Source organism: Hemitrygon akajei, chromosome 10 (assembly GCF_048418815.1).
Source record: "Hemitrygon akajei chromosome 10, sHemAka1.3, whole genome shotgun sequence".
NCBI lineage: Eukaryota > Metazoa > Chordata > Chondrichthyes > Myliobatiformes > Dasyatidae > Hemitrygon > Hemitrygon akajei.
The window spans coordinates 154,005,793-154,023,838 of record NC_133133.1 but is presented as its reverse complement, the minus strand read 5'-3'; the positions used below and the strand labels follow the sequence as shown (position 1 = coordinate 154,023,838).

The 18,046-nt window shown below is 40.8% G+C and overlaps 1 protein-coding gene across 5 annotated transcripts in view; it reads right to left on the bottom strand.

The window, feature by feature from the left end:
• The window catches only part of LOC140734848 (fatty acyl-CoA reductase 1), a 157,108-nt gene that overhangs the window by 19,114 nt on the left and 119,948 nt on the right, over positions 1-18,046 (bottom strand). For all 5 annotated transcript variants that reach the window (XM_073059435.1, XM_073059437.1, XM_073059436.1 and 2 more), the window contains 2 exons: positions 12,119-12,237; positions 7,616-7,683 (listed from right to left, as the gene is read on the bottom strand). In XM_073059435.1, coding sequence (XP_072915536.1) covers positions 7,616-7,683; positions 12,119-12,237 — 187 coding nt within the window. The remainder of the gene's footprint in view (positions 1-7,615; positions 7,684-12,118; positions 12,238-18,046) is intronic.

Here is an 18,046-nt window from a genome sequence, read left to right as displayed (position 1 = left end):
TATTAATCAAAAGACTTAAAGAAAAATCTCATGATCATCTATATTACACTGTTCCAATTGTTGATGATCAGTACATGCAATAGATAAATAAGTGATGGACAAGAAAGAAATGTTAATGACATCTATAATACCACTGATTTAGATATTGGATACACTGATATATCATTAAAACACACTGTTCTGTTTGAAATGGAAAATGCTGCTTTACGAAACAGTGCCATAATGGCAATATCAAAGACTGCTGGCTGTTTGTCCAGTTGCCAGACTGTGTGGGTTACAGCCAATATAAGGGGCTGCTCTATTATCAGCAAACGCATTAACCATGCAACACAGAAAACAAACAGACAAGGGAATATACCCTGAGGCTTTGAGAGCAACAGATATGAAAGTTCTGAAGGGCAAATGTGAAGAGATCTTCTTGGTGCAAGGGAGGGCAAGCAGCCAGATAATGCACTCCCTAGAAGGGATGGGGTGGCAAGGAAACTGCCAGTCCAATTAGAGAAATGGATGGGGTTGGTAAAGTAACTGCCTGTCCAATTAAAGTCTTTCTGTTGAGCTGTATCTTCAAAAGTTTTTGAAGAGCTTCCTGCAGAAGTTATGGCTGCCCTTTTAAATAGCAATGATTTCAAATATGGCTGGCTGGTAGTGATGAACAGGTGTCCATGGAAAACAATGAACATCAGTATCTCACACTTGGGGTATAAAGTGCTACAAAATGGAAAATAATGTCAGCAGGATGACAAGCACAAACTAAAGTTTACTGGCATGAGGACTGAGCACATTGTGGCCGAATATTCAATACACTGTTAATTACCATTAAACCACAAGACACAGGAGCAGAATTAGGCCTTTCAGCCCATCAAGTCTGCTCCTCCATTCCATCACAGCTAATTTATTATCCCTCTGAACCTCATTCTCCTGCCTTCTCCCCGTAACCTTTGACATCCTGACTAATCGAGAACCTATCAACTTCCATTTAAATATACTCAACGACTTGGCCTCCAGAGTCATCCATGGCACTGAAATCCAGATTCACTACCCTCTGGCTAAAGAAGTTCTTCCTTGTCTCTATTCCAAATCTATGTCCCTCTAATCTGAGGCTGTGCCCACTGTTCCCAGAATCACCCTGTGGAAGAAAACTTAAAAGGAAAATTAAATTATGAGCAATATTTAGCTAACCAAGCTTGACAACAAAATTTAATTCAAGACTTGGGTCGTGAGGGTGACAGGATAAGATGCAGACGCTGCCATGCATGTGCAAGCTAGCAATAGATTGTGCCAGTGATAAAGGTATTGTCAAGCTTTGTCTGAGACTGTCTAGCTAAGAGGAACTGACTGTAGACATGCAATTCTAATCTTGTGTATCGCGCTGTAACATTGGTAGAGTTGTTGATATGTAACAAGTACTTATTGAAATCACTGACCAAATATGTTTAGCTGTTGGCCACTGCCCAAAATTTACTGTATGAATTTAAGTAGTAACTTGATGTAAAATAATGGCTCCCTGTGATCACATACTAAAGGGTTATCCTTATACTAAGGTCTGTGTCTTTATTTCTGTTCCCCAACAGGTCCAGTACCTGGCTGCGCGGTGTGCCGACAACAACCTGGCCCTTAACACCTAGAAGACCAAGGAGATCATTGTGGACTTCAGACATGCTAGGAGTCGCACTCACATCCCCATCTACGTCAACGGAGCTGTAGTGGAATGTGTATCAAGCTTTAAATTCCTTGGTGTCCATATTTCCGAGGATCTCACCAGGTCCCTGAACGCCTCCATCCTGATCAAAAAGGATCCTGTGGAGCATCAAGAAAGCTCACCTCTGTCCCAGGATATTGATGGACTTTTACCTCTGTACCATTGAGAGCATACTCACCAACTGCATCTCAGTGTGGTATGGCAATTGTCCTGTATCGGACCGCAAAGTACTCCAGCGGGTGGTGAACACTGCCCAGATTATTGGCAGCCAATTGCCGACCATTGAGAACATCTACCATAAACGCTGCCTGGGCAGGGCGAAAAGCATCATCAAGGATGCATCTCACCCTAACTGTGGACTTCTTACTCTCCTCCCATCCGGTAGGTGCTACAGGAGCCTCCGCTCCCACACCAGCAGGCACAGAAAGAGCTTCTTCCCTGAGGCTGTGACCCTGCTGAACTTCACATCACAGCGCTAAGCAGTATTGCACCCATACTGTACTGTCTCAATACTTTTCTATTTGTGTGCTGTAGCACTTACTTTAAATTTGCAGTTATTTTGTAAATAACACTATTCTTTGCATTTCTGGTTAGATGCTAACTGCATTTCATTGGCTTTGTATCTGTACTCGGCACAATGACAATAAAGTTGAATCTAATCTAATCTAAAGACTCTCACAGTAAATTGATGACGGAATTTTTTACAGTAAAATACGATAAATCAGGGCAAATTCTTCTACACACACACAGACACTATAGGAAACATCCTCTCCACATCCACACTCGGTCTTTAAAGATTTGTTAGGTTTCAATGAAATATCACCCTCATTCTTATAAACTCCAGTGTTTAAAGGCCCAGAGCCATCAAATGATCCACATATATTAATTTCATTCCTGATATCATTCCCGTGAAACTCCTCGCACCTTCTCCAATGCCAGCATATCTTTTCTGTGTGACTAAGCTCCAATACCATATTCCAGTTTGCTGAAGATACCACGATTGTGGACCAAATCAAAGGTGATGATGAATCAGCATACAGGGAGATTGAATATTTTGCTGAGTGGTATCAACGCTTCTTACTCAATGTCAGCAAGATCAAGGAACCGATTGCAGACTTACGGAGAGGTCCACGAGCCAATCCTTATTGAAGGATCAGAGGTGGAGAAAGTTCACGACTTTAAATTCCTAGGTGTTACCATTTCAGAGAACCTATCCTGGATCCAGCACGCAAGTGTAATTGCACAGAAAGGATTACCTCGTCTCTACCTCCTCAGGAGTGTGCAGAGGTTTGGCATGACACCTAAAACTCCAACAAACTTCTACAGGTGTGTAGAGAAGATGCATCATTGCCTGGTATGGAAAATCTTACAAAAGGATTTTGACCCAGTATATCACGTGTAAAGCCTTCCCATCCATTGAGCACATCCTCATGAGATGCTGTCCGAGGAACGAAACATCCATCATCAGAGATCCTCACAACCCAGGCCTTGCTGTTTTTTACCCCACTGCTGCCAACAGGTAGAGGTACAAGAGCTTCAGGACTTGCACCACCAGGTTCAACAACAGTTACTACCTCACAACCACCAGGCTCTTGAACAAAAGGATTTAACTACACTCAGTTACCCATCCATTGAGGTATCCCGACGACCAATAATCTCACTGTACAGACTATCTTATTATCTCATGTTCTTATTATTTATTGCTATTTATTTATTTTTGCATTTGCAGTTTGTCGTCTTCTGCACTCTGGTTGATCTTTAATTGATCCTGTTATAGTTACTATTCTATAGATTTGCTGAGTATGCCCACAGGAAAATGTATCTTAAGGATGCATTTGGTGACATATTTGTACTTTGATAATAAAATTTACTTTGAAGTTTGATAAGGGGCCTATAACTGCTCTCAACACTCAAACTGTAGTCTAATGTCTTAAAAAAGCCTTAACATTGCATCCTTGTTATTTTCTAGTCCTCTCAAAATAAATGCCAACATTGCATTTGCTTTCCTTACCACCACCTATGCTTGCACAAGGACTCCCAAGTTACTCTGCACCTCTGATTTTGCCACTCACTGCAGTGTTTTGCTGACAGTGGAGCAGCCTGAAATGACTGATTAAATCAGAAAACATCGCAGTCCTTTATTGATCCATCTTGGATTCTGTTGCTCTGAAATAAATAGTGTGAAGTAATTCAATATCTATGCTCTTTTGCCAATTACAAGCATTAGAACAAATGACTCAACACAACACAAATTCCTGTAATAAACTTATAAACTTGCAGCTGCCAAACCTGATTTCACTGCTTCAAAGTCTACTGCAAACATAGCAAGCGTTCCAGTTGCCCAAATAATAATGACCCTGACAAACTTGAACATTCTCCCCGATTCCAAAAGCTTTCATGTCTGCAAGAGGAAATGGACATCTACAATAGCATTAAGGCCAGACCACCAATAAGAGAAAATCTGCAGATGCTGGTAATCCTAACAACACACACAAAATGCTGGAGGAACTCAGCAGCCCAGGAAGCATCTATGGAAAAGAGTAAGCAGTCGACATTTCAGGCTGAGACCCTTCATCAGGACTTAAGGCTGGACTGACTGGAAATTCTCACTCCAGGTGTTATCAAATTTTAAGAATAAAGAAACAATACTTCAATCCTTTTGGAGCCTTTTGCAGGCAATGACAAATTCCACCATGTTTCATTTTGGTCCAGAGTGCTTACTGACAGCTAGTTTGAGTATTTCTTACCATTGAGGGAAAATATGATGAACTATGTCACACTGTTATTAAGCAAAATGTGTACATCTTTTGAACTCCACTGCATATCTGCAGAGTAAAGAATAGGCATTAAGTATTTCCATCTTTTTGAAATGATTTTCCGCCCCTGAAATCAAGTGACATAGCAACAGAGCTTCACTTCCAGATGAGTTCTTATCTTTTTTTCTCCAGTCCTGCAGGAGGATCTCGGTGCAAAACATCGACTGATTACTCTTTTCCATAGATGCTGCCTGGCCTGCTGAGATCCTCCAGCATTTTGTGTGCGTGTTGCTTGGATTTCCAGCATCTGCAGATTCTCTCGTCTTCTATGCTCGTTTTAACTGTCAAAATATGGAGGAACCATCACAAACTCCCATAGCTCCCAATAACCCTGTGATTCCAGTCTGTCAGGCTGATGTGAGAGCATCCTTAATGGAGAGTGAACCATGGAAAGCATCTGGCCCATATGGGGTACCTGTCCCGAGTACTAAAGACCTGTGCTGATCAACTGCCTGCTGAGATCTTTAACCTCTTACTTCAGCAGTCTGAGGCTTCAATTGTACTGGCGTCTCAGAAGAAAATGATAAGCTGTCTCAATGACAATTGTCCAGTAGTACTTGCATCCACAGTGATGAAGTGTTTAAAAAGGTTGATGATAAATCATATCAACTCCTGCCCGAGAAGCAACTTTGATTCACTCCAATTTGCCTAATGGCATAACAGGGCCACAGTAGATGCCAGCTTAATGGAGCATCCGAACAGCAGAGATATCCTTCATCAACTACAGCATGGCATTCAATACTATAAACCCCTCAAAATTAATCAATAAGCTTCAAAACTTTGGCCTCAATACCTCCTTGTGCAATTGGATCTTCGATTTCCTCACTTGCAGACCCAGTCAGTTTAGATTGGCAACAAGATCTCCTCCATGATTTCCATCAGCACAAGTGCACACAAGGCTGTGTGCTTAGCCCCCTGCTCTACTCACTTTACACTTGTGTGTGGCTGAGCACAGCTCTAATGGTATATTTAAGTTTGCTGATGACACCATTGTCATAGGCCAAATCAAAGGTGTTGAATCAGCATATAGGAGGGAGTCTGAAAATCTGGCTGAGTGATGCCACAACAACAACCTCTTACTCAATGTTAGCAAGGCCAAAGAGCCGATTATTGACTTCAGGAGAAAGATACCAAAGGAGAAGGTCAGCAACAAAAATTCCTCAGAGAACCTGTCCCGCACATAAAAGCACATCAGTACCTCTACTTCTTTAAGAGTTTGCAGAGATTCAGCACAACATCTAATACTTTGACAAACTTCTATAGGTGTGTGGTGAAGAGTATACTGACTGGCTGCATCACAGCCTGGTATGGAAACATCAATGCCTTTGAACAGAAAATCCTTTTAAATGCAGTGAATATGTCCCAGTCCATCATGGGTAAAGCCTTCCCTGCCATTGAGCACATCAACATCGAACGATGTCGCAAGAAAGCAGTATCCATCATCAGGGATCCCCAGCGTCATGATCTCTTCTTGCTGCTGCCATCAGGAGGTTGGTACAGGAGCCTCTGAATCCATACCACCAGATTCAGGAACAAGTATCATCTCTCAACCATTAGGCTCGTGAAACAGAGGGGATAACTTCACTCATTTTCACTTGCCCCCATCAATGAACTGCTCGCACAACATACAAACTCACTTTCTTCATCTCAGGTTCTCAATATTTATTACTTATTATTTATTATCTTTTTTTCCTTTTTGTATTTGCATAGTTTGTTGTCTTTTGCACTTTGGTTGTCCACACTGTTGGTGTAGTCTTTCATTCATACTGTTATAGTTATTGGATTTACTGAGTATGCCACTAGAAAATGAATCTCAGGGTTGTATATGGTGACATAGATGTACATTGATAATAAATTTACTTTGAACTTTGATATGATTGATTTGTTGTCTAGATTCCTTAGTTTTACATTAAATTTCACAGAGGCTCCAAAAACACTGAGTTTCTACTTGTGAATGAGAATTAAACTATTAAAAATAAATTACCCTAACTATAGCAACACACACAAAATGCTGGAGGAACTCAGCTGATCAGGCAGTATCTATGGCGCTTCTTCATCAGGTCAAGCTTTTGGCCTAAAAAGTCAACTGTTCATTGATTTCCATAGATGCTCCCTTGCCTGCTGAGTTCCTCCAGCATTTTGGGTGCTAGTCTGGATTTCCAGTACCTGCAGAATTTCGTGTTTTTGATTTGCCCTAACCACGATCATTAGAGAACTTTGTTACAGACAGACAGACATACTTTACTGCTCCCGAGGGAAATTGGGTTTTGCTACAGCCGCACCAACCAAGAATAGTGAAGTAATATAGCAATATAAAACCATAAATAATTAAATAATAAGTTAATCATGCCAAGTGGAAATAAGTCCAGGACCAGCCTATTGACACAGGGTGTCTGCCACTCCGAGGGAGGAGTTGTAAAGTTTGATGGCTTGTGATACTAAGACAAATAAGCAGTCCACTAAAATAGAGTGAAAATCTTTTTCTCTTGCCTCATGTGTGGGAGGCTTTATCTGTGTTTCTGCAGGTATGAAAAATGCTATGTCATATATTGTTCATAGATCACTGCATTTAATGTGTTACAACTGCTTTGTACATTGGCTAATAAGTGTGGGCGGGGGGTTGAGGTCTGCTGTAAAAGACTACTCTGGTATTTAGACCGTCAGACACAGGAGCATAATTCAGGCCATTCAGCCTATTGAGTGCTCTGCCATTCCGTCATGGCTGATTTATTATTCCTCTCAGCCCCAGTAACCTTTGATGCCCTTATTAATCAAGAACCTCCACTTTAAATATATCCAATAATTTTGGCCACTACAGATGTCTGTAGCAATAAATTCCACAGATTCACCACCCTCTAAGCTAAATAACTTCCTCATCTCTGAACACTAATAAAAACATTTCTCTCCAGATGTTGATTTAGTAACCATACTTTATATTTGAAAATGCCTTTCAATTTGAAATATTTTGATATATTGCAGATTTAATAATAAAAGACAAGCAATTTACTTGATCTTATGTGGTTCTCAGCCACACACAAATCATATGTATCAGTATAACTCTTGAATGTAGCTTTATTACTTTTTTAAAATTCAATCTTACCAATCTCTCCCCAATGAAAAGGATTGATACCTCCTGTGGTACAATTGTAAATAAGGGTAATTTTTGGTCTGGAAAAAAAGCACAGGAAGATTAATTAAACATTTATGAGGTTTGGAATAAAAAAAAAGTGAAAACGCAAGAAATAGTTGACAGGCTAAGCAGCATCTATAGTGGAAAAGAAACAATATTTAGATTGATGAGCTTTAACATTAGATAAAGCTAGAACTGTGTAACCAATAAAGCTATTCATCTGAAAGAAGCACTGCGATCTCTGTAAACCATCTACAACACTAACTGTATAACAATAGGGGCTATAACTGCTCTGCGGTGACACCCAAATTGGATAGTCTCCATTTGGTGTTCTCAGTAAGGGAAAACAAACAAAAGTTAACTCACGACAGTGCATTTAGCTCTTCTATGTTCTTCCTTGTTCAGTACTGCAAAATGTACTTGCTACATTCAAGTTGCTCCTCTCTGCCCACTCTCCCTATGTATTCGATATTCATACAGAGTCCTCATCACATCAGAAACTATTAGTGCTATTTCCATAGTAAAATTATAGCTGGGTTGTATAACTTACGCAGAACTTGCATTGTTCATGCCAGCATTATCCACCCCTTTTCACTGAATAACAAATCAGAGAATTACGTTCAAGGTAAGGCATATCCACATTACAAAAACAGGACATCATAGGCCTAGGTAAGCTCACTCCATTTGCCTGCAGCTGAGGCAGTTTTCTGGTCTTCCATTCCTGTTCATCTCCCACTCCTTTGTTAACTCCTTCCTTTCATTCAACATTTCTTTGCCCTGCTACACTCTTATTCGTTTTCTCTCCATTCCTTATCCTTTCTCTTCTCCAGTTGCCAGTCCCCTTCTGCCCCCTTCGCTCAGATTCAATTATCATTTCCACCCTTTATCCTTCTTCAGATGGATATAGTACTTGGACATGTTCTGGAAGACCATACAACAGCAAATAAAATACCACAGCTCTGTATAAAGCAGCATACAATTCTTAAGGCAAAAAAAAGAATTCACACTTTTCCTTTACTTGCAGAGTTTGAGAAACCATCACTGATCAAAGTCCTTTCATCAATATTCTGGGTGTGACAACTGACCAGAAACCTACGATCACAGAAATGAAAACAGACTGCAAGAGCAGATTGGAGAGTAAATTATGAGCGAGTCACCCCCTACCCTGCCCCCACCAAAGCCTTCCTACCATTTAAAAGCACAAATCTAAAATGTGATTAGAACAAACAACATTGCAAGCAAAAGCAGAGATGGCCCATTGAGCTCACTGAATAAGATCACAGCTGATTGATTGCTGGTATCAAATCTACTTTCCTCCTAATCTCCTGGATAAACCCGGGCTTCCATATAATCCAAAAAAATCCCTTCTAGTTCAGATTTGAAAATATTTAATGACAACATTCAGCGTTCTCCTGAGCTGTGTATTCCAAAGATTCACAACTCTGAGGAAAGAAACTAAGCATTTATTAAAATCTTAAGTGAATTAAAATGTAACTGTAAAGTACAAATATACTTTAAAAAGTGAAATGGAAAATATAATGTTACTGGTTATGGAGACTACTTTTCAAAGGTTGGATTCCTGCCTAAAATATAATGAGCTTAATCTTGTATAGCTGAGTAACTATGATTTAGCTATGTACAACTTTTATTAGTGACTTTAATGAAGGGATGGTGGGTATTGGATGGAAGTTTGGTAACATCCAAATATGGGAAGTGATGTTAGCTCTATTAGACCAGTTATGTTGTTCATATGTCTCAAACAAACTCTATTCCAAATCCTGTTATGGGAAGAAATTACCAAAGAGACAGAAAAAAGTCATTGGTGTGCTAAATGCCAAGAAAAACAACATCCTAAAATGGTTCACCAGAAACTCCGACTCTCAACTGGTTAAAGAGAAGCAGCATTCAGCTTAGAATTGAAAGCCTCAAATCCAGACATCTGCCTTGTTAGACAGATGTGGAAAAGGTGTTGGTCTCACAATGGCCTCATCAGCTACTTTAGGAGCCACTAAAGCTTAGTCTTCCCAATCTTGAAAGACTGCCTGAAGACAAGTCTGCAAGGGACACATGTTATTTGAGGTAAAGAAGCAATATAATGCAGAGAATTGTGAGGATCCCCATATCGATACAAAGAAAAGCACATATTATTTTAAATGTCAGAATAATAATTCAAGATACAACTTTATTTATCACATGTATATCAAAATATACAGTGAAATGCATCATTTGCCAACACACCCAAGGCTATGCTGAGGGCAGCCCACAAGAGTCGCCACATATTCTGGAGCCAACATAGCATAACCACAATGCTGAACAGAACAACATAGAATAACAAAATAGAAGCTAACAAGCAACAAAATAACAAAAGCACAACAAGCCCCATTTTTGCCTCTCAACCACACACACAGTCCTCTAACCCCAAGACAGGCCACCTTCTTTGGTCTCTAGACTCCAGCAGAGTCAGATTCACTCTGACATGCAGACATTAGGCCTTCCACTACCCCAGAGGACTTGAAGAGATTTGTAGACTACAAGATGTGCCTCGACATCTGAACTTTAGATTTGACACTTGGACCTCAACAATGACCCCAGGAACTGCCAAGCATTGAACACCATGCCCTGAACTCCAGACTCACTGATGACAGGTCCATGAACTTTGGTCTTACCAATTTGTGAATGCAGGTGGCCATCGGACCTTGCTGTTCCTGCCTGCATGCAACTCCAATACCAGAACCCACCAACAACTTGCTGACCCTAAGGGGGCTTCCAGACTTTGTCTACATTGATCTGTGGTCCGACATCTGAGCAGACATCCTGGCCTGGCCCTTGTCAGATACAAATCTGCGACTTGTACCAAATTATCCTCAAAAATAAACCTCAATCTATTCTGATCGTGGTTTTTAAAAAAAAATGGTCAAACAACCTTACACATGTTAATATATTACCCCAGCACTCTCATTCCTTCTCCAATAGAGGAGCCTTTTAGGTGGCACCTCAATGAATGCCTTTTGGAAAACAACTGATACACCTACTTTTTCAGCTCAATGAGTGTTGCTACTTACATACTCAAAGTAATTCGGTAAGTATGTTAAACACGCTTTCCTTTTCATGCAGCTACGTTGATTCTGTTTAATTATTATCTTCCAATTATCCTAATACTACTCTCTTCATAAAACCTTTCAGCATTTTCCTGACAATGGATGCTAGGTTAATTGATTCCTCCTTCCTTTAGGCATGTACAGAATCCAGGAAGTTTGAAAAGCAACTAATACACCCAAAATATTCAGCAGCTATTCCTTTCAGAATCACAGGATATAGGTCATTAGATCCTGTGGATCTGTCAATGTTTGGTCTCACATGTGTGATCTTTGAACTTTCTTTTGTGATGATTGCTTTAAGTTTCTTTTTGCCTCTTGTCCTGTATGCTTCTTAGGTTGATGCTGCTCAAGTTTTCCACTCTGAAGACTGATACAAAATATTTCTTCATGTTTTACCATTTCCTTGTTTTCATTACTAATCTCGTAAGGGACTAATGTTTACTTTCACTACCTGATTTCTTTTTACGCTCTTGTACATATTCCATCACTTTATAAAACAGAAAACTCTCCAGCATTATTCAGGAGAAAGCAGGCTGTATGGATACCCCCTCCACGTCCACAGCAATGGAGTAGCATAACTAGTGTAAAACATCTCAAATGTGCCCTCCAGCAGCTCAAACCTCCTTAAAAGCTCAGCTCGCACCCACTGCCTCTACTGAGAGATGAAGGACAGTGAACGCATTGAAGCGTCGCTACCTGCCAGTTTCCTTCCAAACTGCAAGTTTCCCACCCTGACATTACTTTGCTTTCAGTATTGCTAGATCCGAATCCCAGAACTTCACAAGGAACAGCGCTTCCGTAATACGTTTGCCTGTCGTACTGCAGTAGTCTGGGAAAGGCAGTTTAGGACGGACAATGCTCTACGCTTTGGCAGGGCTACCTCTATACATGAAGGAAGATACAAAAATAATGTTTGCAGGAAAGGATGAGTGGAAATTGAACTGTACAATTTAAAAGAGCAAAGAATTAGGGAACACTTGTCACTTTTGGCATATTTTGTGTTTGTGGACCTGTTATGAAGAATATGCAATTTCAACACAAAGGGTAAAGAGAAATTTCCATTTGAACCGGTTAAAATGGCGATCTCGGTCAAGAATTTCACTGTTCTGTCTTTTTTCACTTCTATTAGTTGAGTGTGCCCTAAATAGCAAACTAGTGTCAATTGTTGCAGGCTAGAAGCCAGTTTTCTCCCAACAGACACTAAGTCAGAAAGGGGTGAGAATAATTAAACATCCTACAAAAGTGCAATTCCTGCTTTTATTTTTGAGAATATTTTGACGAGTGACGAGAGGCATAGCCTTAGCAACATTAGCCCCTGACAGAGACCACTCAGTGATGTATGTAACATACAATGCTGAGGATACAAATCTCTCACCTGTGAACTGCTGTATACCAGCCAGCTGCAAGAGTGAGGTTAACAACTACATCAACAGGAATCAAATCAGCCACGGCATTGTTGGTTGCTCTCATAGTACGAAGAATCCCTTTACCTGCCTGCGTGACAATAAAAAGAACATTGTGAGTGTTAAAGTCATTTTGAATTCATTTCATAAAGTGACCTTTACTTTCAAACCATGCCTCAATATGAAAAGGTGTTGGAGAGAGTAACTCTGGGAACCAGATCCAGCGGAATATCAGAACTAAGAATAATCTGTCACACAGGCATGTTACTGTTTGAAGATTTATTTTGCTCTTCATACTCGATAAATGGTTTAAACAGAAAGGTGGCAAAATTCCTTATTTTATTAAATAATGAACTAATTAGTTCATTAAACTAAAAGTACTGATTGAATATTTTTTTTAAAATCAAGTAAATATGCAGTGTTTGGCAGAGCTCATGTTTTGTGCCAGAACTGTTGCCAACAGGAGCTAGTAGAGTCATGTGAGATCCTTAGCAAACAAGAGTATCTGCAGAAAGTATCTGTATCCTGAGGGCACCCGCTCAAGTGCTGCTCCGTCCTTGATGTACTTACTGCAGCTTGTCTAATCAACAATTACAGGGTTGGGGAGGTCTCGAGAAAGACATTGGAAAGGCAGTAAAAACTGCAGCAGAGATTTGCCTGACTGATCACAGGAGGTGATGGTAGGGAGATGAGACCAAGGAGTAGGAACCTGTAACAGTGCAGATTAAGAAACATGAGACAAAATAAATGGCTTAATGTAGATGAGTTCACTGGTGGGGAAGGCTTTACCCATGATGGACTGGGATGTATACACTACTTGTAGGCGTTTCCATTCCAGGGCATTGATATTTCCATAAAAGGCCATGGTGCAACCATTTAATATACATGCCACCATACATCTATAGAAGTTCGTCAAATTTCAGGTGACGTGCAGAATCGTCGCAAACTTCTATAGGGGTTACTGCTGTGCTTTCCTTGTAATGGCCCTCATGCTTGGGACCCAGAGCCTTTGAAACTATAACACCCAGGAATTTGAAGTTGCTGACACTCTGCACCTCTGATTCCCCAATGAGGACTGGTTCATACACTTCCAGTTTCCTCTTCCTGAAAGTCAATAATCAGCTCCGTGGTCTTGTGGACATTGAGTGAGAGGTTGTTGTGGCACCACTCAGTCAGATTTTTAAGTTTCCTCCTTTATGCTGATTCATCACCACCTTTGATTTGGCCAAGGACAGTGCTGTCATCAGCAAACTTATTTATGGCATTGGAGCTGAGTTTTGCCTCTCAGTCATAAGTGTAAAGCAAGTAGAGCAGGGGGCTAAGCACACAGCCTTGTGGTACACCTGTGCTGATGGCAATTATGAAGCAGATGTTGCCAATCCAAAATGACTGGGGTCTGCAAGTGAGGAAATCAAGGATACAATTGAGCAAGGAGGCATTGAGACAAAGTTTTGAAGCTTATTGATTATTTTTGCAGGGATGATAGTATCGAATGCCAAGCTGTAGTCAATTAAGAGCATCCTGATATATGCATCTTCACTGTCCAGATGTTTCAGGGTTGAGAAAAGAATGAATGAATTAACAGTTTTTGTTGAACTATCGTGATGATAGGCAAATTGGAGCAGATCCAATTTATTTCTCAGGCGGGAGTTGATATGTTTTATCACCAACCTCTCAAGATACAGCAGATGTAAGTGTGACTGGACGATAGCCACAGAGGCAGGTTACCATATTCTTCTTGGGCACCAGAATAATTGAAGCCTGCTTAAAGCAGGCAGGAATCTCAGACTTCCAAAGATAGGTTAAACATGTCAGTGAACACTCCAGGCAGTTGATCAGCACGGGTCTTTAGTTCTCAGCCACGAACGCATCCTTGACAGATGCTTTCCGTGGGTTCACCCTCCTGAAGAATGTTCTCCTGTCGCAGCAGAGACTGAAATCACAGGGCTGTCAGAGATTGTGAAGGTGCCTCATACTTTGATAGTCAAAGCGAACATAAAAGGCAATGAGGTCATCTAACAGCAAAACCTTGTTTCCACCCACGTCACTTGGTTTCGCTTTGTAGGAGGTGATAGCATTCAAGTACTGCCACGGCTGTTGACTTTGATGCAGAACTTTCTGCCGTTCTGGAGGTCATACCCGGACCTCTTTTACTTTACTTGGTCACCAGACCTGTTTGCCACTAAAATGGCCCTCAGCAGATGGTAGATCTCATGGTTTATTAAAGGCTTCTGGATGGGGGAGACTCTGAATGATTTTATGAGGACACTCTTCTATGACTATTTTTTAAAATGTCCCTGACAACCGTGGTGAATTCGTTCAGATCCCTGATGAGTCCTTGAAGGTGGTCCAGTCCAATGACTCAAAGCAATCCAGTAGCTGCTCCTTTGCCTTCCCATAACCAGTCCTCTGACCTCTGGAGGTACCTCTTGTTCTTACCACTGAAGTCTTGCTCTTTGACCTCTATCTACAAGTAGGGAGGACAGCCAGTTGATCAGATTTCCAAAAATGCTGTCTGGGGATCAGACAGTAAGAATTCTTAATCGTAGTGTAACAGTGGTCGAGTGTGTTGGACCCCTTGTGCTAGATGTTGATGACAATTAGGTAAAGATTTCTTCGGCAACATACACAAAATATTGGAGGAACTCAACGGGTCAGACAGCATTCACGGAAGTGAACAAACAGTTGACGTTTCAGGCCAAGACCCTTCTTCAGCAATAGAATACAAGTCTAAGACACCAGAATAAAAAAAAGTTGGGGGGGTGGGGAGGGAGGAGGAGGATAGCTAGGTGATTGGTGAAGCCAGGTGGGTGGGAAAGGTAAAGGGTTTTTTCCCCAAACAAGTCTGATTGAAACCCCCAGCAATAATATGAAAAGTGGTCGGGGTTGGCTGTTTCTTGCTTGCTTGCTTAACGTCAGCACTTGGCTGATGCAAACTGCGTTCAGGATCACAGAGGAGAACTCTTGGAAGGTAGAACAGTCTGCACCATCATTAGCTCTCCGAGGATGGGGGAACAAGAATGCGACAAGCTGCTACATCCAAGCACCACAACACAGACCCCCATCTTATGCCTTCTCTGAACCAGCAATCTGGTCCATTGAGACGTCTTCAGGTCTTACCAACATATCTGGAGTGAGTTGCATCTCCGTGAAACAGAGAGAACACAGCAATCCCTCATTTCCCTCTGATAAAGCAATCGCCGTTAGATCCTCAATTTTGTTATCCAGCAACTGTACATTTGCTAACAAAATAATGGGTAGAGGAAGTTTCACACCCCAACATATGGCGATATACCATCATTTGCTTAAAGCTGCATTCCTGAGAATTAAGTGTGCCAAGTCCTTCACAGAATAGTAAAATCACTAGTTCCTTAAGATGGTTCAAAAGTAGGTAACTTAAAGGGAAATTACAGACTGCAGAGTGCAGTGGGAGTAGTTCAGAAGTATATTTAGGAGTTTTGTAAGAAGCCTGCAACGTGTTTGACTAGTGCCTTCTCACAATCCGTGTCAACATATGGAGCAGGTCTCATCTGACCCCAGCACTCACCTTGCCAATCATACTGCAACCCTGAGAACTGAGTACTGAATGACCAAATTGCAGCCCCAATCTCAGCACCAGCCTCTCCAAATCATGCAATGGGATGATTCACTGGTAGATTTGTGTCAGGTTCTTGCAATTAGCACATTTCTCTCTATACATAGAATGGTACAATAGTCCCTTTTAGCATTTATTCTATTAGTGTTTTTGCTCCTGGAAATGAATCCTGAGTGCTTAGCAAGATACCATTTGTGTGTGAAAAGTAGTATAGTGGATTCCGGTTAACTGGGGCAGATGCTTAATTGGGACAACAAAAGCTAATACAGAAAGTAGCAGAGATTTCCTTCATTTGTTTGGGACACAATGCCACTTAATTGCGACAGGGAACTGTTGCAGAACAGTTTTTAACTAGAGTCAGTCACATGCACTTGTGTGGCTGTTAGACACTACACTGTGCTTACAGCAAACTGTTTTTAAACAGAATCAGTTACATGTGTTTCTGTTCAAAAAGCAGCGTTCTTTGTCACTGATTGTTGGTGAGAAATACGCACAAGACAATTCAAAACTTTTTTGCTCACTGCAGTTTCAAGCATTAAGGATTGGACATGTCAGAAATACTGGGGAGTGAAAATGAAAACAATTTCACTACTTCAACAAGTTAAAAACTATGAAGAATATGAAGGTATTGACAATCATCTTGAATGTTACAATGAAAGAGTTTTGGAGGATACAACAGTTGAAGCTCTGTATGAAGGCAGTCCATTATCTGCACTAAGTGTGCTAATTTTGTTCTTTTGCAGTCAGTAGAACACAGCAGCATACGCTGGATGAAATCCTCTGTAGATAACTATTAGGAACTAATACAGTTTTAAAGTACTGTTGTAGTATTGGTAGTGTCCTGACTTGTTCTGCATTTAATTTAAATACATTATTTGTTATTCATTTTCCATGAAACTTCAGCTAATTGGGGCAGTCACGTAATTGGGTCAAACTGCATTGATCTTGATGTGTCCGATTTAACCAGCATATGAAAAATGGTAAGCCCATGGATCGAAAAAATTTTAGCTAAAACATTAACAAGGAAAGGGAACATAAGAATAAACCATAAGAAATTGAAATAAAAATTCCATATTAAAAGTAAAAGCAAAAGAGAGGGCATACAAGGAAGCCAAAGCTAGTGGGAAAATAGAGGATTGGGAAGCTTTTAAAACCTTTCAGAAGGAAACTAAGATGATCATTAGGAAGGAAAAGATGAATTATGAAAGGAAGCTGGTGACTATTATCAAAGAAAATACTAAAAACTTTTTTAAGTATATAAAGGGTAAAAGAGAGTTGTGGGTAGAAATAGGACCAATGGAAAATGACAGTGGAGATATTGTAATGCGAGGCACAGAGATGGCAGAGGAACTAAATGTGCATTTTGCATCAGTCTTCACAGTGGAAGACAGCTGCAGTATACCAGCCATTCAAGAGTGTCAGGGAAGTGAAGTACATGCAGTGAAAATTACAACTGAGAAGGTCCTCAGGAAGCTTAATGGTCTGAGGATGGATAAGTCTCCTGGACCTGATGGAATGCATCCTCAGGTTCTGAAGGAAGTAGCTGGAGAGATTGTGGAGGCATTAACAATGATCTTTCAAGAATCGATAGATTCGGGCATTGTACGAGATAACCGGTAAATTGCAAATGTGACTCTGCTATTTAAGAAGGGTGGGAGGCAGCAGAAAGGAAACTACAGACTTGTTAGCCTGACATCAGTGGTTGGGAAGTTGTTGGAAATGATTGTTCGGGATGAGATTACGGAGTACCTGAAGGCACATGACAAGACAGGCCAAAGCCAGCAAGGTTTCCTGAAAGGAAAATCCTGCCTGACGAACCTACTGCAATATTTTGAGGAAATTACAAGCAGGGTAGACAAAGGAGATGCAGTAGATCTGGTGTACTTGGATTTTCAGAAGGCCTTTGACAAGGTGCTGCACACAAAGCTTCTTAGCAAGGTAAGAGCCCATGGAATTTCATGGAAGTTACCAGCATGGGTGAAGCATTGGCTGATCGGCAGAAAACAGACAGTGGGAACAAAGAGATGCTATTCTGGCTGGCTGCCAGCTTATCAGTGGAGTTCCACAGGGGTTAGTGTTGGGACCACTGCTTTTTACGATGTATGTCACTGATTTGGACTATGGGATTAATGGATTTGTGGTTAAATTTGCCAATGATACAAAGATAGGTGGAGGAGCAGGTAGTGTTGAAGAAACAGAGAGCCTGCAGAGAGACTTAGATAGTTTAGGAGAATTGGCAAAGAAATGGCAAATGAAATAAAATGTTGGGAAGTGTATGGTCATGCACTCTGGTGGAAGAAATAAA